Source organism: Aptenodytes forsteri, unplaced genomic scaffold (assembly GCF_000699145.1).
Source record: "Aptenodytes forsteri isolate BGI_AS27 unplaced genomic scaffold, ASM69914v1 Scaffold88, whole genome shotgun sequence".
In the NCBI taxonomy this organism is placed as follows: domain Eukaryota; kingdom Metazoa; phylum Chordata; class Aves; order Sphenisciformes; family Spheniscidae; genus Aptenodytes; species Aptenodytes forsteri.
The window spans coordinates 2,924,778-2,950,161 of NW_008795948.1; the positions used below are offsets into that span (position 1 = coordinate 2,924,778).

General features: G+C 37.3%; 1 protein-coding gene across 3 annotated transcripts in view; it reads left to right on the top strand.

The window, feature by feature from the left end:
- Positions 1-25,384, top strand: part of ZFYVE28 (zinc finger FYVE-type containing 28) — a 79,251-nt gene that overhangs the window by 36,706 nt on the left and 17,161 nt on the right. For 2 of the 3 annotated variants that reach the window (XM_019473680.1, XM_009285397.2), the window contains exons 7-8: positions 2,385-3,749; positions 13,388-13,492. In XM_019473680.1, coding sequence (XP_019329225.1) covers positions 2,385-3,749; positions 13,388-13,492 — 1,470 coding nt within the window. Of the gene's footprint in view, positions 1-2,384; positions 3,750-6,272; positions 6,303-7,777; positions 7,789-12,058; positions 12,065-13,387; positions 13,493-25,384 lie in introns of all 3 variants that reach the window. The other variant, XM_009285399.2, reaches the window with a different exon arrangement.

Genomic DNA, 25,384 nt, shown 5'->3' on the forward strand with positions numbered 1-25,384 from the left:
CACGGAGGATTATTGAACACAAGGATGCCACCTTGATTCAGAAATCCCTGAGCTACAGGCTGCTGGAAGCCAGTAGGATGCACTCATAGAATCATAGAATTGTTTAGGTTGGAAAAGACCTTTAAGATTATCAAGTCCAACTCAGCCGAGTTCATGTGTGCTTGTCCTGCTCTTCCTGAGAACCTACTATCAGAGACAGGCTTCTCTACTTGATGGACCCTGGCCTGACCCAGAAATATCTTCTGTTTTTCAATATCTTTGTATAGGTGAGAGACAAGCTTAAACCCTTCAGTGTTGTATTTGTGTGCTTACCCTTTGTTGTGTGTTTTTTAAATTAAAAAAACAGCTGTTTCTAAAATCCCACATTACTTTGTTTCTGCTTATAAAATCCTACATCACAGCATTCCTGTAAAAACTGACAAACTGAAAATTCATGATACAAAGTCTCATGGCAAAAATCACGTTATTCTATGTTTTTATTGATTATATTGGTATAATTCTTTCAAAAAATAACAACAATACAGCTATTTTTATGTTGACCTTAAAACTTAAACCATTCTGTGTCAGTTTGTTTTTATGGTGATGTTAAAATGCTTAATCTCTTACAGACACTGATTACTGTTTAAATAGAAAATCTGAGTAATGAGATGGTATCGTTATATACTGTTTAGACAAAAGAAAGGAATGTATAGGTCTTTTAAAATGTTCTAGTGTGCCAGTCTAATAAAGCTTGTAGCTTTATTAGGTAAGTGGGTCTAACAAAGATTGCCCATTTCCCTTTCTTACTTATTTATGACTGAAAAAACTGTCAAACTTTGGACTCAAAGATGCATATGGGATGATTTAAAGAAATACTGACTTATCCATTAGAGAATGTAGAAACAAGTGAAAAGGGGAGGATATGATGGTGCAATTGTTCTTATAAGGTACTTCTTCCATAGGCTTAGAATTTTTTTCAGGGTCATATAACTCTTATATAAAAGCATTTTTTTTTTTTAAATGAAGATGTTAATTTTGTGGAATGTACCTAACCGTAAAAATGTATATTCTATACTTATTCTGACTTAAGCATGCTTATCTAAACTGTTATCTTTTTTAAAATTGTAGGGTAGCTGATTTACAAGTCAGATACCAGTGATGTATTTTTTGGGCAATTTGATCTTTTAGTGATAGTACTTGGAAAAACATTTGTTCTTTGAGTTAACAAGTTAAGAATGCAAGCCGTTGACTAGAAATCAAGATGTGAGATGTGTTGAATATTTCTTTGGGGTTTTTTTGGTCCTCTTGTTTAGACTGAAGTTACTCCTTTAAGGGAATTATTTTAATATGTGCATATTATTATTATGCCAGCTGTGTGTCACCTGCTAGCCAATGATTTCTAAACACATGAGGAATAACGGACTCCTAGCCTCTGTTTAAGCAGAAGGTCTTGCTTTTCCCATCCATTCATTTATGCTAAAATATACTTGCTGGTCTTTGAAAATGTTGACAGCAGTTGTTGACAGAGGATATTTTTATACGTGGTTTCTAATTGAGAAGCATAGTGTAAATCAAATTCAGACCTAAAACTAAGTGCTACTGTGTCTATGGATTTGTTTTAAAGTTATAAAGCACTTAAACATAACAGCTGCAAATAACACTTTGTTTTTTAGGTGCTCGTAGTCCTAAACTGCAATACTGAGGACAATTGATAACATTGGGGATAACATTGGGGAAAACATAGTTTGGTAAATACCTACATGTTTGCTTTTACGCCTGCCTGATTCTTAATGTCATGCAGAAACTTAGCTCCCTAATGACTGAGTTGTGTTTGAGGCAGGAGAGAGCAAATTTCCAATCCCTGTTTCAGTGAACAAGCTTCCAAGACATCAGTGTTGTATAAGTGATACTACTGTTTTTAATGAATTCTTTTTATCTGACAATATAATGGTGTGAAACTCCTGTGGTACTCTTTTGCAGAATAATTTTCAGAATCTAGTACGAAGGATGGCAAATTGGTTTGCTAATCAAAGTTAAATTTGTGAATTAAAAAATTAAAATGACAAAATATATGTAATTGTGGGTAACACTTTCACTGTAAGTAGATGGGGAGGGGGAAAGATCCATTTCTGGGTGTATTTTGATTTATTTTGGGGCTTCATTGCAAGGATGTAAATAATTTGGTACCCTGAATTTGCATGAGTAATCTCAAATTCAGGCATCAGCAATCACGTGTGTTCTGAATATGAATGCCAAATGCACCTTGAGTTACACAGCTGAAAGTACGCTGTGCCCCCAAGTTCTGGATTTCTGTACTAAAGAGTAAAAGCTTTTTTAAATTGTGTAACATCAGTGCCTCCTATGATTGTAAATGCAAAGTGATGTGTGTATTCCTTCATTTTCAGGGATTTACTTCAGACATTAACTGAGGATGAACTGCACACACTGGAACGTAACCTCTGCATCTCTCAAGATGTGGATTTTCCTGTCAGAGCAGATCCTGAAGTACCCTCTGTCATTACACCGGGCATAACTGCGACTTTGCCTGCTACGGAGCTTTCAGCAAAAGCTGAAAACACAGAGGCTGAGCTGGCTTGTTCTATGCAGTATGATGAACAGGAGCTGGAACAGCTGAATAGGATGGTACACAGAGTCGGAGATGAAATGTCTTCTCTGCTTTCCCCTCCAAGCATCTGTCAGTCTCCAGCTCACAGACCTAGCCTAAGAAATAGTCCTAGCACAGAAGCTTCACCAACAAGACACCATCTTGACAATTTAACTGATGAAGAGGACAGAGTGTTTTTTATGGATGATCTAGATGGAGCAGGAGAAGCTCTTGCTGGGTTGGATTCAGTAAGTGATACTTTTGCTTGGGTGAATAACCCTTGCCACAATTCAAAACAGAACCTGCAATATAGAGACGCTTTGCTGTATGAGAACGGCCATCAGACAGAGGAAACTTTGCTTTTAAAAGATGCTGAAAGTGACTTAAGCAATAATAACAATATTGAAGATAGCAAACAGATGTCTGGCATCTCAGTTCAGAATTCATGCAGCTGTCTAGAAGGTCCAGACTCACAGTTATACCTCAATGGCTGGGATGCGTATGCTGATGATGCAGAAATGGCAGAAGTGATAGCTCACAGGACAGGGGGAATGAAAATATCTGCTACTGTAATATTCAATCCTAAATCTCCCTGTAGCTCAGAATCCCCAGTAACAACTCCAGAAGCAGCTAGTAGTTGTGTTCCTGGATCTGCTAATCCATTAGCAAATGAGGAGGAGGATGAATCCCATAAACTCAGTATAGCTGCCACAAACTGTCTAATTAATTCCTGTGTGTGTTGTGGCAGCTGTGAAGACAGCAGGGAGGACAGTGTTGAAGGTTTAAAGACTAAACATTCTGCAGGAGGTGTTGTAAATGCTTCATACACATTAGTAAAGTCTAAGGAAATGGACCATGTAGATAACTTGGACAATTCAGTCCCTGCACAGGAAACATTAAAACCTGAAACTTCTGCTTTGTTAGCAGAAGGAGACTTTGATAGAGAAGAGCAAAAACTGCCGATCTCCTCTAAGTGCCTGGCACATTCCTCAGGTTCACAGGTAGGAGCAGAAAATGACTCACAAGGAGAAGCAGAAAGCATCTCAAACCAGCAGAAGAAGTGGGAGAAGAGAAAACAACTATGTGAAAAAAAACAGGACAACAATGAAGATGTTAGTAGTGAAAGGGCAGCAAAGGAAGATGTAAAGTCAAGATCTAGTTCAAGGTAAGAGCAACTTTATGTTTTGGTAGTAACTTGCATGTAAATAAATTTCTATAGCCTTGTACTTTAGTGATTGGTGTATAATTAAAGTTGATTTTAAAGAAAATGGTGTGTTGCAGGATTAAGGAATTTTTCAATATACATTTTTTTTTAATGCAAGTAGCTTTACATTGGACTTCATCAGCTTTTTTGGAAAACATTTGGAGAACACCTGAATTTCAATCGTATAATGTCTCTATTATTGAAATCAAGTACACTAATCTTACCAGTTTAATGTAACAAAGGGTGCATTGCTGCTAAACATTACCTGGGACATTACCTCTGTTGTACTCTGCTGTTTTGCAGGAAAAGTGTGTCTGGCAGATACTAAACTTAACTTCTGCTTCAATGCATGGGATTAAATTGGGATCTAAACACATCTTACCTTAGCTTCATTTGGGAGAACGGGGTTGATCTGCTCACGTTGCCTGTGGGCACGAGTGTATTTGTGAATGTCTGTGTGCTGAAGGAGCCTAATAGAGTGCAGAAGCAGCTTTTAAATGTATTGGACCATTTCAACCAAAACTGATAGAAGGATAGAAGTCATGGATTAAGGTTCTACGTATTTAATGACAATAAGAAATTAGATAACAGGGAGTGACCATAATAGTTGTGTTGAAGAAAATGCTATGCTTCAGCTCAACTTTGATTAGACCTTAGGGATCCCACACACATCAGTAGGAAACCAGGCTTTATTTTGGTTTACTATTTAGAGGATAACCTCTTTTGTAGTGAGTAATGTCTTCAGTTTCCTGAAATATCAGTATCATAAAGCAGAGGGAAGAAATTAAATATAAGTTATTGTTGTTTTCTGTATTTGTGACAGTTTTCTTCCTTTGTGCCTTACTGTGTCTTTACTGTGGAGATAGTGTGTGTGATGCAGGATCTCTCTGTTATATGTGAATAGAGTTCAGGATAATGCAGTGGGCATAGCTTGAACCATGAAGCATTACCACAGTATAAAGGCTGCAGAAATAAACATTTGTTTAATCACATACCAATTGAATTATGAAATATTTTACTGGTTGTGGAAATAGAATCAAGAGTTCTTTGTGCTGGAGTTAATTCCTCTTACAGTTAAAACACAACTTAGCGTGCACAAAACTCAACTTTTGAGAAGGTAATTTTATCTATCTTGTTATTCTGAGTATTTGTAATCTTAGGCTTGCAAGTATGATCATATTCAAGGCCTTACAACAGGGTTTCTGAATGGACTTCATTTTAAGAAGTAATTCACAAATCCCTTTGTTTCATGCTTTTGCAACATTTCAAGTGGAATATTGCTTAAAAGTAATTACTGTATGTTTAATTAGTGTCCTGATAAATCATACATCGTTTACAAAACTCAGACAATTTGCCTACTATTTTTTGCCTTGGGTAGGATATTAAGTGAAATTTGTGAGAACAAGTCTGCAAAATATTCTGAGTAATATATATATAAAAAAATTATATATAAAATTACATATATAAGCTTTTTTCAGCGTCCCATGGTTTGAGTATGTAATAACCTCTGTTCCACATACCTGTCCAGCCTCCGTTAATATTGTGTAAAAACTTTGTATGAGAATTGTCCCTTTACAGAGTTCTGTAGGTCCGTGTTCCTCTGTGTCCTTTTGTTTGCTCTGGACCTGGCTCTTAACAGCATCATCGAACGGCTCCTAGATCCTGCCTGGTCTCTCTGCGCCGGTTGTGATTTTCGTAGACCTCAGTCACGCTTTGCCTACGTGGTTACTTTTTCAGGTTGGAAAAGTCACAGCCTACTTGATCAGAAGTTGTCCAGAGCTTTGATCATTCCTTTTGTCTTTCACTACACCTTTTTCAATTACACTATTTCCTCTTAGTGGTAAGTGAATCAGAACTACAGTTACTCAAGATACGAGCAAACCATGGATTTGCACAGTGGCATGATTATTTGCTGTTGTTTTTCCAATGGCTCCCAATATTTCACTTTGGATTTTTTGCCAAGTGGTGAGCTGATGTTTTTTTAAGTTGTCTGCCTTTGGCCCCGAGATCCTGATTGTGCGCTCGGGCTGTCATTCTATATCTGATGCTAAAACTGTTCTCCCTGTGTTTACCAGTTGAATCTCATCTTGCCATTTGATTAGCTGTTATCCAGACTTTAAGACCCTGTGCAGTTCTTCAGTCTGCTCTTGCTATTATTACCCTGAATAATTTTGCACCAGTAGCAACCTTTCAGACCTCATTGCTCTTCCCATTTTTGCAGATCGTATGTGAAAACAAAACCTCCAGGGTCCTAAAGAACTTCAGTGGTGACATCCCGCTCTTCTGAGAAGTGGTTGTTTAACAGCTCCTCCCTATTTATGGTTAAGAATTATTTATCCATTTTGGGACCCTTCCTCTTATGCTATAGCTCCTTAGTTTTCTTAAAAACCTTTAGTTGAGGTATTTTGACAGAACCTATTTGGAAATCCGGAGGCTGCCAGCTCAATCACCATTCTTCACAAGCTTCTTGACCCCTTCGGAGAGCTCCCAAGAGGTTCCCTCTGCAGAAGCCATGTTACTTCTTCCTAGGCTGATCTTCCCATTATTGTCTACCTATTTGAGCTTTGGATATATTCTGTTAAGTTACTTGGTATGAACATCAGGCTCACAGAACTAGAGTTGTTTGAATCCCCTTGGAGTCCTTTTTATTTTTAGAGACTGCAACGTTTAAACTCCAGGCATCAAGGAAGTTCTCCTAAAACTCTTGGGTGAATATTTTTGAATATTTCGTTAACAAGTTAGTGGGTTTTGTCTGTTCTCACCATAGCCTCTTCCACAGTTACTTTGATTACATCTAATTCTCTCTATTCATTATTGAGACTACAGTGCATCTGTTATTAATTGGCAAATATTCCATCTTTGCAGAAGTGGAGAAATAAGGATGGAAGTATTTTGTTACTAGATTGTTGCTCCTTTATTTGGAAATGTTCTGATATTAACTCCTTCAGTGTATCCTGTGAGAGGCGGAGATGCTGGGGATCTACTGAGGGCTAGATTAAAAAATTCTATGTGTGTAGATCCTTAGTTTTTTCTAATTTTATTAGAATTTTATTAGATCTTATTTTTATAATATATCTATATATAGATTTGGTTTTTGCCTCTGAATCACTAGTCATGTTATCGGAAAAAGAATTCGGTTTCAAAACAGAACTTTGTGGACCTTTTCTTACTCATGCTGCCTGGGCGGTGACTAATCACTGCTTTTCAATGGTATTTTTAAATTGGAAGATCACATTAGGCTTCTGTGACTGCTTCCTATTACATGCTTGTGAATGCCAACTTAACCGTAGGGGAAATGTTGGAGACAGTAGATTATTTTCAGAATGATGGACCCATTAGCTAGAACAATAAGCTATCTAATATACGTGGAATAGCTGCAGGATATGCTCATTCATCAAACTGATAAATGTATTTACTTTCTAGTTACTGTAAGTCATCAACTAGGAGAAGAAAATTTTCTTTCCCTTGTCTGAATCAAGCAGCTGTCAAATGTGTATGTTGTAACACAAACTGTTTATTTTAGTAAACCAGTTCTTATACTATGCAATATGATATTATTTATAGGTATAATTTCAATGATCCAGTCAGGTTTACTGTAATTAATCCTTTAAGTCTGAAATACCTGGATTTCAGGCTTCTCTATCTAGCCTCGATATTCAGTGGAGTTTAAAATACAGATTAAATATTCTTCTACTAAAGATTTGGGTATTGAGATGTCTTTACTACTTCGGTTTTTACGTCATAGCTGATGTTGTCTTTCTCCATTATTTGCTTGTAAGTATCTCAAAGACATAGAACACAAAGGGCACGGAGAGTCTTGGGCAGCAGCATTAATGAGATGCAAATACAAGAAAAGCAAAGATGTAGTCAGTATCTGGTCTGCTGCAGGGACAATGTGGTAAGTAAAGGCTGTCATGTAGCAAAACAAACTGTTAAAGGGAGGAAATAATGTCAGAATAAGTACAGAAGATGATAAAACTATGACAAAGCAGCATTTGGTGTTTTGGGGTAAAAAAGGACATAAGTTAACACCAAAACCAAGCTTTAGATCTGTATCTAGTATTACTTCTTTTTCAACTGGAAGCAAGCTATACAGATCTTTAAAATGCTTATTCTGTCATAGTATTCTGCCTGCTTTTTCCAAGGGGAAAGAAAATTACAAAGAGTGAAGATCATGTTTATTTTGGTGTTTTGGAAATACTTGGCTTTCTGTTCTTTCCAGAGCTGAAGAGTCCTTGTAAAACTGCTAATTCTTCTACATGTTTTATGAAGTTTGGCAGCTTGTTTCATATTGTCACGCAATATGTTTTCATGTTTGTCTTAAATACCTGGTTCAGTTGAGTGTTTGTTTATCTACATACTTGACCTTGCAACAGTTCTGATATAAAAAATTATTCTTAAGCATAGTTCCTCTCCTTTCCCCTGCAGGTCTATTCTGTCTAACTTAAATTATACAATTTTTTTGCCATTTTCCTTGATCTTAATTTATTTGGTGACTGTTCTCTTGATGAAGCCTCTTACAGTGCACCTGAGGAGTGGCAAAAGGAGCTGAAATTTATAGCAAGGAGTTCTTCACACTTTCTGCAAGCTCTATTTGTGTCCATCGGCTGTTAGATGCTGGCGCTGTTAGTGTTTATTTGTGGGGGCTTAAAAAATAGAATATTTTGCCGTATACTTTTGCAGTGTAAGGAGGAGGAATGAGGCATCCTTGGAAGAGTATGTTTTGCTGTTTGCTGATCTGTATTGCATTTCTAGAATAAGATGAATAATTTATTCTTCTCCACCTTGGTATTCAAGTTGTCCCATTTCTTAGTGTTGCAATTCTGTAGTCTAAAATTGTGTATATTGTAATATATTTAAAATTTTATTTCCTCAGCATATTAGAATGACTTTGTAAAAAGATGAACACCTGTTTTATACAGTTGGTTTCTAATTTTGATTTTTCTGCCTGTATTTTATTTTGATCACTCCTTAGCAACATGTGACGTGTGCACATTTTCAGTACAGCAACTTTAAGATAAGTCATTCCACCTTTTATAAAGGCATGGAAAAGAAGCATTTGTATTTTTGGGATGGCTAGCATTTACATTTAAAAAAAAAAAAGACAAATCCACACAAGTTACCTTTCTAGCTTGTCTTTTAGTTTATAGCATTTGATTCTACAAGTGCTCCTTTATCAAAACTAGATTAATTGATATTGCAATGCAAATTAACTTGATTAAATGTCTTAAATTCATGCTTTCCCAATAATATTCCCATCATAGTAAGACTTAAGGAAATTGTGTGTGTCTTTACATGACAAAGTTGCCTTTTCCATAAAAATTAATGGACAGCTGTTCATGTTCACATAAACAAAAACATGTCTGCTTAGTGTCTTGTATTGATTAGTCTTTTAACTAGCTATTCAGGAGTAAGAAAACTTCTCACCAGCAAGAAGGAAATACTTTGTTCCAAATCAACTGCTATCAGCCTTCCAACAGCAAAACTTCCCTTAAGCAATCCTTTATCTGGCTGTTGATTTAAATTTTTCTGTTCCCCTTCTGGTATTCTGTTTCTTTTCTTTGTGCAACTGGCCAAATTCAGATTCAGTATAAATGAATTTTTCCAATCCATCCTCCCCTTCTTTTTAACAATACAAGTCTCAAATTAAAAGTGGCAGTGTTTGACCTTGTCTGTTGAACACTGATTCTGTGTGGTATCTCATAACGTGACTGCTGTTATGAAGCCTTAGCCTGCAAATAAAAGGTGTCAGTGTTTTGTACCAGCTTCCCTTTTACTAGGTCCATATATCAAATGCAGCAACAGTGAACTGTATTAACTCTCAATGTACAGATTCCTGAAATGAGTACAGTAGGTAAAACAGTTTTAAAAGCCACTTATTTGAGTGGATTTGGTGTAGCTGACACATGAGGCTTTAGAGTTAGCTCTCATGTTGTATGACATAGACAGAGATCTGTGCCAATTAACTAATGTAACACGAAATGTAATTGTAACTCAAATAATAAAATTCATGAAGAAACCATCCTGTGAAACAGCGAGAGGTTTAATTAAACGCAAGATGCTGGAAACACATTCCAGTAGAAAAGAGCACACAAGTCAGGATAAAGGTGGCTTTCAATTTGTTTTTCTACTTAGAATAGTTACAAAAAAAAGGCCAACAGCTTTAAATAAATGGTTCTTTAGTTCAGTCTGCCAGTATTCCATGAAAAGAGGCAACTATGTCACCCCATGTCACTTTGGTCTGTTGCCTCGAATCTTTATTCTATATTTTTATCAGAAGTGCTGAATAATTCTGTTTTGATGAGCATGGATGGTGGTTTTATCCCATGCTAGAAAGTAATTTTTAAAATAGCACTGTAGGTCTTTAAGACCTCACAAATGAAACAAACTTTGCCACCTTACACAGTTTAAACAGTCCTATGAATCCCAATCCAACATGGCATTAGTTTCAAATGAGCATGAGATGCAGTGAAGTTCAGGTCACCTGTGGGCTGGTGTGGGAAGAAAGGGTTAGCTGCTAACAGCTACAGAATATGTCTGTATGCAGATACTGTCTCTTCTTATAATTGTGCTAATGAACACGTGGCCTGAGTTACCATCCGCTTATAACAGGAATCATGAGTTGGGTAAAGCAGGTCAATTCACCTCAGGATCTACCAGCATCTTAGAAAAGCTGAGCGAATCTTCAGGCAGACACTAATGAGAAGAGAATTCTACAAAGAGGTATCCTAAATTTGTGTGTACTGAGAAGGAATGCAGTGAGTATATCAGGATTCTTTTTTTTTGCTGTTTTTTAGGGGGGGGGGAAGCTATTTAGTATAACACTGAGAAGGTATAAAACAGAGTTATCATTATTAGATTCCCATTTCTTCGTACTAAATAAACACACAATTCCTTATCTGAAGAGTTACAGCCTGAATATGAACCAGAAATAAGCATTGTAAATAATAAATATTATTTCTGGTACCAAAAAATCAATCTGTATTGGTACCCAGGAGTGAGAAAAATGTTTATGCATAGTAATTGTCAAAACTGCACATCCTTTACTACAACAAACTAACCTCTGTGAGCATGGTTTGTGTCAAGTATGTCCAAGCAGTTTACGTTGCAAAATGATGACTGACCAGATGGGTATCTAATCCTGAAATCAGCGGATGGCTCAGCATGGCTAGGTTGTGCACCAAGTAAAAGATGGAGTAGTGGAAACTGAAGGCATTTATGAAGCAGGTTAGAATTGGCAGTCTTAAGACAAGGCTTAAAAAGAGGTGAGATAGTGGAGCTGATGAGAAAAAGTTATGCTAATAGGGACTGGTTAAAGGTGAGAGAGGATTCAAATGAGGGGGAAAAAAGTACGGGGAAGAGGTATGAGATGAGGCTTGTAAGCTGATCAGAGAAGCATCCCTGAAGATGAAATAACGATGGCATTGAGATCTTTGATAATCTGGTAAGCTGGTCATGTGCCATTATGTTCTGAGGTTACTTATCAGGTTTACTTACTATCAAGGTCTAGCACTTTGTGCCTTCTAGATCATTTTGCCTTCTGGCTTGGACTGTCCACTCCACAAAGTTAGCTCAGGATAGAAAAAGTGATTCTGTGACTTGGGACAATGTTGACAGTAAATATTATCTACTCAAGAGAGATATTTTGATTGGATTTCAAATATATCAGGCAGAGCTTCACAGAAAGCACTGAAGGACAGCAAACCTGACATCTTTCAGAAAAAGTGTTACTACCCATATCATCTGGCAGGATTGTTACACTGGAAAAATCTGGAAATGGCAGGGAGGGGAGAGAGAATAGAAGAAGGTGCTGAGTTTGCTAGTTGTTCTCGTTTCCTATTCTGCTGTTCAAAGATTACTTTATTCTGAATAATACATTCCATCTTTGCAAGGCAGCTTCTCCGGCTAAATCATGCTGTGAAATCACATGCTAATGGGTTTTTTTAATATCATTTAGCTGCCATAAAACAGATAGTAAAAGTATGTTTTAGTAGCATGACCGTATTGTAAGATTGGATGGGTAAAGGTGATGAGCTATAAAAGAGTAAGCCTTTGTTTAAATGCACGTATCTCTTCATAATAAGCAGAATTAGCAAGGGAAATTATATAAAACGAATGAAAGTTAAATAGATCTTTGTTCAAGTCTGATAAAATTATTTTCCAATTGTGACGGCTCTCCTTTCGACTAAAGCATAGTACACTTGGGATTTATTTTCAAATTGGCAATCAGAAGGGAGGAACATGAGGGGGTACGTTTTCCAAGCTATTAGTGGGAGGTATGCAAACAAATCCTATTATTTCTTGGTGGGATTAGAGCACATACCTTCTGTACACTGCTTTGAAAAATTCCCCGTAAGCATTCTTCCAGATTTCTAGCTGCAAAAATAGCTACAATAGTAAATTTGGTAGAAGAAAAGAATTTGGAACGTAGCTGGTTTGAGTATGTGCCCCGCATACGCCTACAAATCAAAAGAGCATAAAAAAAAATCTGCTAGTAATTGTGGAGAAGTAAGGTGAAATAATCCTGACCTATAATTACATCTCTTTTAACTAAAGATATTTCTTAGGTTTCTCTCTGCATTGTCCAAAGATTTCTGTTGACTGAACATTTGAGTTCAGCAGGCTCGAAGGATTCTTCTGCACTGCCTGGAGCCAATACAGCTTTGATACCTCTGCTCAAGATCTAGTATAATTTAATTTTTTCAGCTTGTGGAATTTCCAGTAGCTGAGCAGTAAATTGTTACCGAAACAAAAAATTGGTCTTTCCAAGATAGTTCTGCAGTGCTTATGAAACTCTCTTTAATCTTCTAATCCTAGTTTATGTTGATAATATGATGTAAGATCTAAAATGATGGGTTATTTAAAGGCTTTTCATTAGCCCAGGGATGCCAGAGACAAGTTGTGTACCATTCATTTAAATTATTCATATCCTTTTACTTCGTAGCTAGTGGATTTCCTCTAATGAAGTGTCAGTGGTTTGCCATGGGACTGCTCCTTCCTGCTCATCTGGTTGGTTTAAAGCACAAAATTTGAGGTACCTATATGGCAGTTAGAGGGACTGAGCAAGTTTAAGCGTAGGGGTATTACATTCATCTCCTTCACTGAAGAGTCAGCTTTCTGCTTTCTCAGACTTTTTCCTTCCCGTTGGAAGGAAACTTGGATCAAACTTGTCATGATATTCAGAAGTTCTTGAAGCTTATTGTTTAGGGTGTCTTGGCCTGAAACACACAGTGACTTTATGAACTTTCAGTTTTGTTATGTCTTTGTTATAACATGAAACCACACTTAGCAGTGTGGGCATGCTATTCCCTCTGGACCCTATGAAAATGTAAGATCCTCGGTTCTTTCCTGAATGTTTTAACTGTATGACATGAATTAAATTGAAGATTTTTGAAATGTGTGCCTCCTGACTTTGCCAAATTGTCTGTCCTTTTGGGAAGAAAACAGAATAGGTTTGTATCATTTTCTGAAGAGCAAAAAAATTTGCCAGTTTACTCTTACTTCTGTATAATCCATGACAAGCCATGAGTTATCACAGTGCTCTGTTTTTTACCTTTGTTCGCTTCAGCAGTTCATTTTGTTTCCGTATGTTTTTTCAGTTCTCAGGATGGCTTACGTGATTCCCCTCTCAGCTCCATCTCCAGCAGTGACTATGAGAGTGTTTCTGTCACTACATGTAGTCTCTCCAGCATATACGCTCTGAGGTAATAACATCACTTCGCAGTCAGATTTGACGAATGGTATTGGGTTATGCTCGGTTAAAAATTTTCATTGAATTAACAATCAAGTGACAGCAACACTTCTGAGTATTCTTCCTTTTGAACAGCAGGTGCTTTTTTTTTTTCCTAGCAGTTTTCTTCAGTGCTGTGGCTGTTGAGGGGCAACTATTTACAGAAAAGCTCTAATGCATACAGCAATGAATTATATATGTCCATGATCTCCCCTTCATTTGTCCATATAGCATTTCTTAAGAGAGACTTCAGGTTTTAGCTTGAAAAGTACCAAATGTTTGTCTTAGCTAGGTCTTGGCTTTCCAGAAAATGTTTTTTCCATTTTGTTTCGCTTAGTAAAATGATGGGAGCATTCCAGTTAACAATAATTTAACTTCCACAGTGGTGTTGGCCAAAATTGGTAAGAATACTAGTTTATATTCTCATCTTCTGAAACTGCATGAGAGTCTTAACTTTAATTAGTTTTGTTCAGAGCACTTAATGAGAATAATAGAGGAAAAAAGTTTAGGGCAGAAAAATGTTACTAAAGCAGAAATGTGAGTTCTCTGCTTTTTTTTAGGGTATGCATAACATACATGTATGTGATGTACTGCATACCTTGTATGCAATAACGTTATTACTCTGGTACAGGCAGATTGAAATACCACTAGCTCCGTCGAGGTAGATCATCTTCCACTGCTTCTTGTCCTCCCTTTTTCATCAATTTATCTCTATCCAGCACTTCATTTGTGCTTCAGGAATTCCCAATTTTGTCTAGGTTTGGGGATAGAAAGAGGGGGTTAAAAGGTCTTTTCTAGCAATGATAGAGGAAATAGTACATACAATAACATGTATTTTTTTTAGGATGTGCACATCTTCAGGCTCAATTTTTTGAGAGTTCCATATTTTTAAAATAGGGGCAGAAAGATGCAACTAAAACTATTTTTCCTGGGTTTAGTTTTGAAATACATTTCCTTTCGACTGTTCTTCAAAGAAAACCCAATTTACCTGCATGCAACAGTTGCCCTCTTGTAAATACTGTATACATCAGAGAGACTGTTTCACACAGGGCTGTCTGAATGGACAATAGAAGTAGCCTCAGTTATTCTTCAGGAATAACCGGAGCAGTGAGAATAAGTAAGTCTTCATTGGGTGCACCGCCTCTTTTCAAGGCCTTACTGTACTGCCTTTGTATGTTAGTATTGTAGTTGTCTGTATTAATGTCTGTATTAATGCTTGGGTAAATTAGATCTGTCTTTTCCCTTTTTTTCAAATTTTGTTTTGCTTGAAGTTTGATTTATAAGGCAGTATTTGTCCATGTGCATTTGTGCTTTTGTCCACTGAACTATAGCGTTGTATCATCCCTGGATGTCATGCAAGAAATCGAAGTTGACTGTTTTTATGTATCTGGTATTACTGGAGATCTAGCTATTGTAGTTTATGGTCCAATAAAAAAAATAGCTAAGTGCCTGCTTGACTATACTGATAGGAATTTCCCCTTTGGAAATACTTAATTTAAAAAAAGTTTAAACTCCTTTTAACAACTTAATTTAATAAAATAAAAGGAAAAAAAAAAGCTCAGAAGTCTGACTGCTTCACAGTAATATGTTCCTAGATCTGTGTGCATAGAAATGTAATATTCAGTACATCTATTTGTATTATATTTTAGAATATGTTATTTTTAAGGGGCTCCCCTGTTCTTTTATCTTGTATTACCAAAAGAGTTGTATTAGGCTATTAAACAACTTCTCTAGAGTTGTATCATTTGTTTACTACAACAAGCATGTTCCTTGCAAAGACAATCTCTACAAAATGTTCTTTTCTGAAATAACTAAGTTCTCCCTGATGTCATATGCATATCCAAAATACAACCTAAATTGGTTTTTTATGGTTTCGTTTTTCCTCTGAAATATGCCATTTTAATGTACTTAATTTCTTGCTGTTTTCACTTAACAACAATTAGAAATTTAAATGTAACATTGGCAATTTTTTCTGAAAAATAATTAGCTAAACATAGAATTCTTGAAATGCATTTATTTGGCCTTTTAACCTCCCATGAATCATAAACAATTCCTTTGTGCTGTTAGATAACCAATACTGAGGCTGAAAGTCATGTTGTCAGATTGCGATGTGTTTTGGAAATACCCAAGTGCTTTCAAACAATTCTGCTCTGGTAGCAAAATCAGCTTAGCCAGAATAGCAGAGTGTTGAATGAACTACTGGCGTGTTAAATAGCATAGATTGAGTGAATTTGAAACAATGAAGTATTGTATATGTGGAATTCTATATATGTATACATCTATTGTTTTCCAAATGGAGAGCTAGGGAGAAAATTCCCACTCCTTAGATCCCAGAGCACCATTCAACCCATGGGTCATTGTTTGCCATTTTGGTTTTTATTGGGAGGAAAAAGCTGTTAGGACTGTAGGAACCATTTGGGACCTATTAAAGGCTACTTCAAATCAGCCTGTGATTTACTGCCTTAGACTTCTTCCATCGTCAGCCAGTGCTGTGTAATTTTTTGAGCTATATTCATCCCACCTAATTTTAGGCACCAAACTGATATACTTAAATTAGGAGTTTTGCTGCTGTAGGTTCCCTGTTTAGTCAATGGAGAAAAGTGGAAACGTCAGTTAAGTGTGTAATTTGTTGAATTGGGCCAAAGATTTTCAGTCTTAAATCAGAACTATGATTGCATACTTTGATTACTGACTGTGCTCACACAGTAATTTGAAAAACACTTTAAAACCTTGCTCGAGGCTTCTGGAGCACAAATTGAAAAAAAAGGTACAGAGGGCTTCTCAAATGGTTTTGCTAAGGAAAGGTTGATTATTTCATTGGTACCTAATCTGTGTAAAAGGTTCCTACTTCTAGTCTCAGAGATCTGATGGCCAAGAAGTTAAATGTTCAACCCAGTTCAGAAAGTGATTTTTTTGCAAAATGTTCATTAAGCAGTATCCAGACTTAAGGTGCCTATATCAGTAGTCAACTTTCTCAGCAAAGAATGAATGTATTCCATATATTTCAGAAGGTTTCAGAGAAACTATGATTTTATGCAGACTTGCAAGAGCATGCAGAATTTTTTTGTTACATCAGTGTGACTGTGAGTCATAATACTGCTGACTTGAGTGAAAATGAGATGTTTATAACTACAGCAGGGAAGTGCATTAGAATTATTGGGCAAGATCCTGATACAGCCATTAATCTGAGTGGAAACTTAAGTGAAGGCCTTTCATATGCTAAAAGAATGAGATGACTTGATATGCTTAAAGCCAAGAATGAACCTAAGTTCTTTGAAAGACTGGAGACAGAAAACAGCAAGAAAAGTGTTGTTTTGGGAATGATGAGGAAAAATAAGTGAGACAACAGAACAACAAGGTAATTACAATTAGTTGATTTCAAGCCTCATTGGTGTAAGACAGTGCAAGGGAGGAAGAAATACTGATGAATCTGTATTCAAGCGTTTGCCTGCCTAGAGTACATGGTAAAGCCTACTTCTTCATTTTAAAGTTATGATGAGCCAATAAATGATAACTTTAAAAAATAACTTCTAAAACTAACCCTATTGATACAATAGATGCCTTCCCTGGTCAGCAGTTACTTTTTTTTTAGATATGTCATTGTGGCTTAAATATTGATGCTTTGTATATTTTTCTACAGTTTTAGGCATTTACAAAAATTGGTGGTGAAGTTTTAGCCAATGTTATTTACAGTCTGTAAAAGGAGGTATCTGAAATGTATTGTGACTCAAGTCTATGCCAAAACAGCAAGAGCCTGCCAGCAATTAGAGTGGGATATTTATCTGGCTGTTTCTGTTAGAATATCTGTATTTGCGTATATGTGGGCAGAGCCCAGTGTCATTGGCTTGCTGGATATAGTTGAAGGATATTGCTTACTTTATTGCATATTTTGAGTATATCTCTATTAGTATAAACATACATGTGAAACAAGGCAGGGAAGGTTATCATAGTTTATAAATGAGATGAAATTTTGATTACCTGCTTCAGAAATACAGGGTGTTTTGCAGGAGACTGAAGCTACCTTGCCAGTCAGTTCATAGAATAGCCCAGGTTGGAAAGGACCTCAAAAGATCATCTGGTCCAACCTGTCATGGGAAAGGGAGCCTAGATGAGATTTTCTAGCACCCTGTCCAATCAGACCATGAAAACCTCCAGCGATGGGCACTGTACCGCATCCTTGGGGAGGTTGTTCCAGTGATTGATCTTACTGTAAAATCTTTTTCTTATATCAAGATGAAACCTTTCCTGGTGCAACTTGTCCTCTCCATGTGGTTCCTTGTGAAGAGAGAGCCTCTGTGCTCTTTGTAGCCACCCTTTACATACTGGAATACGGTGATGAGGACCCCCTGAGCCTTCTCTTCTCCAAGGAGAAAAGATTTAACTCTTTCTTGTAGGACAGGTTCTCCATCATCTTCATGGCCTTCCTTTGGACCCTCTCCAGGCTGTCTGTGTCTTTTCTTGAGTTGTGGGGACCAGAACTGGACACAGTACTCCAGGCATGGCCTGACAAGCGCTTGGTAGAGTGAGATGATCATGTCTCTTATCTCTGCTGGTAATGCCCCTGTGGATGCAACCCAGGATCCGATTTGCCTTCGTTGCTGCAGCGGTGCACTGCTGACTCCTGTTCAGTTGTTGTCCACCAGGACCCCCCGGGTACCTTTCAGCAAGGCAGCTCCCCAGCCACACAGATCCCAGCCTGCACTGGGCTCTTTGGTTGTGTTGTCCCAGCTGCAGGACCCTGCACTTGTCTCTGTTAAACTCCATTGTGTTCTTGCTGGCTCACTCTTCCAGCCTGTCCAGGTCTGTCTGTGAGATGGCTTTTCCTTCTGACACGTCCACCTCACCACCCAGTTTGGTGTCATTAGCAAACTTGGTGATGGTGCTCTCAATCCCATCGCCCAGATCATTTATGATGATGTTGAACAGCATGGGGCCCAGTATTGATCCCTGGGGGGACCCCACTTGTGACAGGCCACCAGCCTGAGTAAAAACCATTGATCACCACTCTCTGAATGTGACCCATGAGCCAGTTACTTGCCCATCTCGCAGACCAAGCCAAGTTCTTGTGGGTGGACAGTTTTTTACAAAACCAGGTTTTATACTGTGCTTTTTCATCAGTAGAACTCGGTGCCTTGAAGAGGATGCAAGAAGGAAAAATAACTTGGTCATTCAGCAGGACTGTGAATTGTCCTAGGAGAACTCAGTTCTTTCACCTCATGATCCAGAGCTATGCATTAATCTATGCTATCAAAGCTACAGCGCAAATTACACGCCTACACGTTTTAATAAAGAGATCACAACTACTCTGGGGATCTTGTAGATGATAGTGTGGAGGACAACAAATACATTAACGATGTATTTTAACTCATGAGTCACAGTCTACCTGATCATCTGTGTCTCCAGATCTCCTCTCTTGCAGTTTTACCATTGTTAAAATTTAACCATTTACCAGTTTACCAACCTGGTCAGGTTATATTTGTTTAAGCTATGCAAAATGATGGATTAATTCTGCATTAATGTTTGGTAGTGTCATTTTCGTTTTGATCAATGCATTACTGTTGATTTTTTCCCCTTTTTTTCTGTAGAGCTCTCCTCATGGAAAGACTGCTCATAACCAGAAAAAGGCTGGTGGTAATGGCTTTACATGTACTGTACTGGAATCATAGAAACAAAGAGCTCAGTGAGAAGAGTTGTGGGAAGAGAAAGGGGTTTATACCTTGAGCAAATCAGAATGACTACTAGAATAGATGCTATTCCTGCCTAATGATTCTGAACTGCAAAATGTCTGTGTATGTTTTAGGCACTGTGAGTCTATGCTGTTTTGTATAGCTCTGTCACTCAAGCAGTGAGGGCAATTAATATGCATATTAATACAGTCATAAACAGGCTGCTGTGTACAATCTTCTTGCTTTGCTGCTAAATCCCTTGCCCCAACAACCAGCTCAGCAGTACCAGCAAAACAAAAGTCAGCGTTGATGAGGTCTGTCAGCTTTTGCTTATGACTTCAGTCAGCGAGACATATGTGACTGAAGCAGATATCACTAGTTTTTCATCGCCAGGATTCTTCTTGATGTTTCATGCCTATCTTGTTCTTCACCCTGCAAGACAAAAAAATCAAATCTCCAAATGGTGCAGCATTTTCTAAGCTATAGTGTTCCATTTTAGGAAATTCCACAAGGTATTTTTGGGTACATTATATGCGTATCTTTGTCTTCAGTAATAAGTAACTGATGCAGATTTACACAAGCTGCCTGGGTTATTCCTTGAGAAGATAAAAATCTGCATCATATATATATATATATACACACACACTCTTCATATTTTAGTGATGTTAAAATATCCAATATGGTTGAAGTAAATTAAATATAAAATATGTTCCTGTCTGTGTAAATCAAGTAAAATAGGGCAATATTTTAAGCTGACTAACATCAGTGGCAGAGGCAATAAGTCTGTTCTAGCAAAACTGGTAGACACCCCAAAATTTGCCATTTGGGGGCTGTATTCCAGGTGGCATATCATCTGGCTGGAGACCACAAAGTGATCATAATGGGTTTGTGTTCTTGCTTCTACATAGCTCACTTGTAATTTTCATTTTTAGTAATTTGGCCACATTTATAATCATGTTCATTTTAATGATGTGTAAAAATCTGTTGTTGAATGTCACTTGGTGTTCCCTGTGCTACTAATAGAACAAAAATTACTAGCTTTCAGGAATTAGATTTTATTTTACAGATTGGTTATCTAAAAAAAAAAAAAAAACTTAGAATAGAGTGCTTGGGAGTTTTGAGATTGTGTAATTAACTAAAATTGCTATAGTAACTGCAGTTTTTGCGGAGTTTTTGGCAATGCCTTAAAACCAAGATACGTTGTAAAACCACAGTTATATTGAAGGAAAAAAGAGAGGATTTCCTCATGCTTACAGTGGCATTGAAGGTGAAAAATGAAGAGAAAGCTTTCTTTTCTAATTAAAATTTTAAGGCTCCACGTAATGCTTTAATTAGCTTTTCTCAGCTTTGACTCCCACGGCTGGATACCAAATTCCTGCGGGATTCTCCTAGACCCTAGGATGCTTTAATGCTTCAGCTGGTTGTTCTGTATTATTTTTTTGAGGGAACTGACGGAGGCGATATGAAAACGTTGTGCTAATAAGTTTCCCTATCCCTTAGAGTTCCTCTTGCTGGAAAACATTTTTCAGTGCTGCTTCTCCATCTCCGTTTCTGCCACACACAGGAGTTGCAACTCAAAGAGTATCTGCTGGAATTGGATGCTAAATTAATTCGCTTCTTATTATTCCGTACAGAATAGTTGCTTGTGTTACAGAGGACATTGCTGAAGAGCTGTATGAAATGACCTTTTGCTTTTGGAAGTGTTTGTATCCGGCAACAGGTATCCAGGTTCTGTCTGTCCTGTGTCAAGTTCTGGATAAGGCGTAAAAGCTGGGACTGATGCATTTCTATCCCTGTATCAGATACCAGAGCTGATACTACATACCATTTCTTCATAAACGCTATACTATTTCTGTTTTTCACTTTCAGTTTTTCCAGTTCAGGATTATTTTTGAAGTTTAAATATTTCTGTGCTCTAATCTCATATTATTTGTCCTTTTGCAGTATGAGTGAACGTTTGAGAGCTTTAAATGGATGTTTGATTACAAGGAAGTGTTAGAAAAAAAATGTCATGGTGGAATTGAGAAAATCTTAGTAGAACCTAAGCAATATCTAACTTCTTATATTTTCAGTTCTCTTTTTTCTTGAATTTTACAATATCCTTATCTTGCAGGTTTTATCCCTTTTTGGTTTAAATTTTAAGAAAAACAGTAAATGTAGTACCTTGCAAGTATCTGACACTAAATTTGATGGTTAGAAAGCAGCCCTGTTGATTACTAATGCTCCTAAGTTATTTGTTCATATCCACTCTTATAGAAGTTTTATCTATGATGACCAAAAAAAGCTACTGGGGACAGAGCACTGTTAAAGTTGATAAATCCTGCACTGGCATTGTTGTTTATTTTAATTCCCATTTGAAATACAGTATCTTTGTATTCTCCTGAAAACCCAGGCCAGAGTGGTAATGAGTTTGAATAAGCCAGTTGTCTAGGTAGAGTTTCTTATGGTGGATCTATTCAGCAAGATGCTGCTTCAACAGCTGTCTTTTTTTGAAAAGTCCAACATGGTAAGTACAATGAGAATGCTCTGCAGTTAGAGGTTTGAAGAGCTGAGGAAGGATTCCAGATGTTCCTCTAATGGAGTGGGCAGCTGCAGAAGCTGCAAGGGTAGATGTTCCTCCAACGGAGTGGGCAGCTGCAGAAGCTGCAAGGGTGTGGAGCAGAAGTTGTTGCTGTTGATTTCAAATTCAGTAGTCTTCCACACTCAGGAATTTTTCCTGACTGAAGATATCACTTAGGTCACATAGCTAATCCCATTAGCCAAATTACTTATTTTAATCAGCTGACCTCAGATTGCCCAACACTACTGGGGCAAAAAAAGCTAAGAAGGGGCTTCTGCAAATCTTGCAGTGTATGAAAAATAATTCCTCTCCTGTGGAATTCAAAAGGTTGACAGCAGATGGGGTTTTTAGCACATGTCGTAACATGTATGGAGCTGAGCATTGCTAATACATGTAATAATACGGTAGTCTAGTCAAGTCCACTCCTTCTGGTGGTGCCTAGCTAGATTGTTGCTGATAGAGGGATTTGCATGCAGCTGTATTTGTTTCTCAAGACAGAGTTTTGAAGCCTTGGGAACACTTCATGGGTTGGGGTTTTTTCCCTCTTTAACCTTTTATCTTAAAATAGAGTGAAAATACCTAAGGATTTGCATTTAAAAACCCTCTTGACTTATAAAATATTAGGGTTAAAGAGTCAAGAAATAAAGTTCTGAATTAAAGCTGCTTTTAACCTGCTTTAAATGTAGCTTCTGGGGTTATTCCTTAAAATATAGTCCTTGGCTAAATAACTATATGCTGTTACTCCAATAATAAGACATGTTCTGGATTTGGTTTAAATGACTCTCAAATTGAGTGTGTAGCCACCCCCTTACTTAAAATAATTGTAAGAAACCATTAATCTCATAATTTTCCTCCCAACTATATCAAAACCAGTACATGTTAGAAACCAAAGGGTTTTAACCTGCTGTTTATTGTGTTTCTTGTGGGAGTATCCAAAAAGAAACACCAGAGGTACTGCAAAAAGCAGAATGGGAAGTAGTAATTTTTTTTTTACTGCCATGGAGTCATACATACCAAACCCCTATCATTTTCCTCTTGTTGTTCCTCATGTATACAACCTTTGTCTTTCCCCAACTATTGTCTGATCTTTTAGATGGCCTTTGGAGCAGTTGTTTGTTCTTTTTTTATAAATTGGAACCCAGAGTTGACTACAGCCTTATGAAGTATAAAAGTAAGAGTAATAGCTTGGGAAAGACAGGTTGACAGGTTAGTGGTGGGGTTTCCAGTTACAGCCTACACAAGTATCAGTGGGATGAATGTACCAGTCACTGAAGCAGTTTTAGAAATTGTGTGCAGACAGTAACATAGATGTGCCTGCAGAACTTTTGGATGAGTGTCAGTGCCCAACAAACTCAGCACAAGGCCTACATTATCACAGATGGTTACCTAAAATGACTGGCCGCTTCTGAAAACGTCAGTCATAATCTTCTCGTTCCATGGTCCCGTTTTCCGTTATGTATGGATACTACTGCTTAACCTGGCTCACAAGTATCCTTTGGAACTTAAAAGCTGTAAAGCAGATTGGTTCCACGGGTGAAAGATGATATTGTGTACAATTACATTATTGGGGTTTGTTTGCTTGTATATATTTGACTAAATTTCACAGTCAAGCTTTGACACCAGGCAACTGTTCTAGAGATACGTCTTTAAAGTGCTGAAAGAGTCTTGCCACTCTTCTAACATGATGAACGGAGAGTAGTTCTTAAATTGCTAGCCAGGTTAGGTAAGAAGCTAATTCATTGTATCTGCCAGAGGATATCTGTTCCTTTATAACGTATAAGCAGGTTTGCTGTTTTGATATTGTTTGAATATCAAGCTTCCACCTTTATATTCGCCTTCAGATGTGTTAACTTTGCAGTGTTTTTACAATATGAAAAACAAATACATGATAAGCATTGTTTATATGATAAACATTTCACAAGGGGAATTCCATGCTTATTTTGGTCTTATCTCTTCTTAACCTAATTCCTTGGGTAATGCAGGGTTCCCTTCAACCAAGAACTTGAGAAAATGAGGGCTTGTCTCTAGCTACTTAGTATGGCTGCTTATATTCTGCAGTGATACTTGATTCTGCAGATATCGGCAGTGAAACATTCCAGATCTGAGTGTAGTCTGACATTAATGAAATGCTTCCTACACATCTGGTATCAGCTGAGAATTTTGAGCCAATTTATGCGTCTTAGATAAGCCAAGTAGGAATGGTATTCCTTATAGAACGAAAAAATTAACTTGTTTGAAGGAATAATTTGGAGAAAAGGTAAGTTGAACTCTGTAGATCAAAATTCAGGTTTATTTTCTATAACATCAATTTAAAAAAATCAAGAGAATCTTTAATATTTGCATAGCTGCAATCACTGCTGTTTGGGGATACCCTGTTAGAAGAAAAGCTGTCTCTTTTGCTGTTCATCTGAAACCATGGCTATGTTTCTGTTCTTACAGTATTTCTGACTGCCTCTACAATATTAATTTTCTGGCTACATTCTTTAACAGTGAGATACATTTTAAAGTAAAGAACAGATGGTCATTAGTCATTCTTTGAGAGTCATTTTTGTCTAAATCTGAGTTGGCCCTGTTGGTAGAGTAATTGTTTCTAACTCTGTAGTGATTCTTAGGTCCAGTTTTGAATTATTCTGGAATGTTCACTTTTCTCTTTCCCATGGCACAAGCAATCCTGAACACAAAATATCCTCTTTTCTGAACCTCTTGTATATGGATATTATACTTTATATGTGACTGTGCATATGAGAGTATGTTACAAATGGGAGTAGGCATACATGCTGACCTTCCATCCCACAGTGCTGAAGCAATTCATATGTGCTCTGTGCTAGGGATTTTTAGAACCAAAAAGTTCCAGCCAGTCTTGTGATGGGACATGACCGGTCTTAATGGCACACCACAAAATCTAACATGGAATAGCCTGGAACAGAAGTAGGTCAAATCATGTCCTTTGGAGGAATTAGGAAGAAGGTAAAACTGCATTCCTCCCAGTTGGAGGAGACTTGAAAAGGCAAACATTATTATCAAAATTGATCAGAGCTTGGTCAGAATTGTGGAATGAGCCTTTCTTCCTTTCTGCAAAATGGGAAAGGACTAAGCAGTTTATATTCTTGAAAAGCACTCTTCACAGCTCTCTGCCCACTTAACACCTTACTTTGAAATATTTCTTCAACTGTGATTTGGAGGGAAGATTCATCCTTGAATCAGCACCCCTCCTGTCCCCTGCACTAAGGTTTTTGCTTATTGGGAGTTTCAAAGAGACCACTGTATTGGGATTATATAATTACATACAGACTGCATTTGTCTCTGTCATGAGGTCCCATGCTTGCCTTGGAGAGCAATTTATAGTGCAAATGTGTATATCGCTGCAAGATCAATTCTTTTAAAAACAAGAAAAAAAGGTAGACCTTATTTGGCCATGTTACGAGGCAGGCAAACTCCTTTATCTGTATATGTGAGCACTTGTGCAAATAGGTAATCATCTGCCACATACCATTGCGAATCAGGGATCGCTTCCTGGCTCTTACTACCTTTCAGTTTACTCCTTCGTAAGCCGTGTTCTTACATGACCTTTTCATTGTCTTGAACACAGACCTTTCCACACTGACAGGCTTGCTATTATTTTTTAATTTTTTATATATAT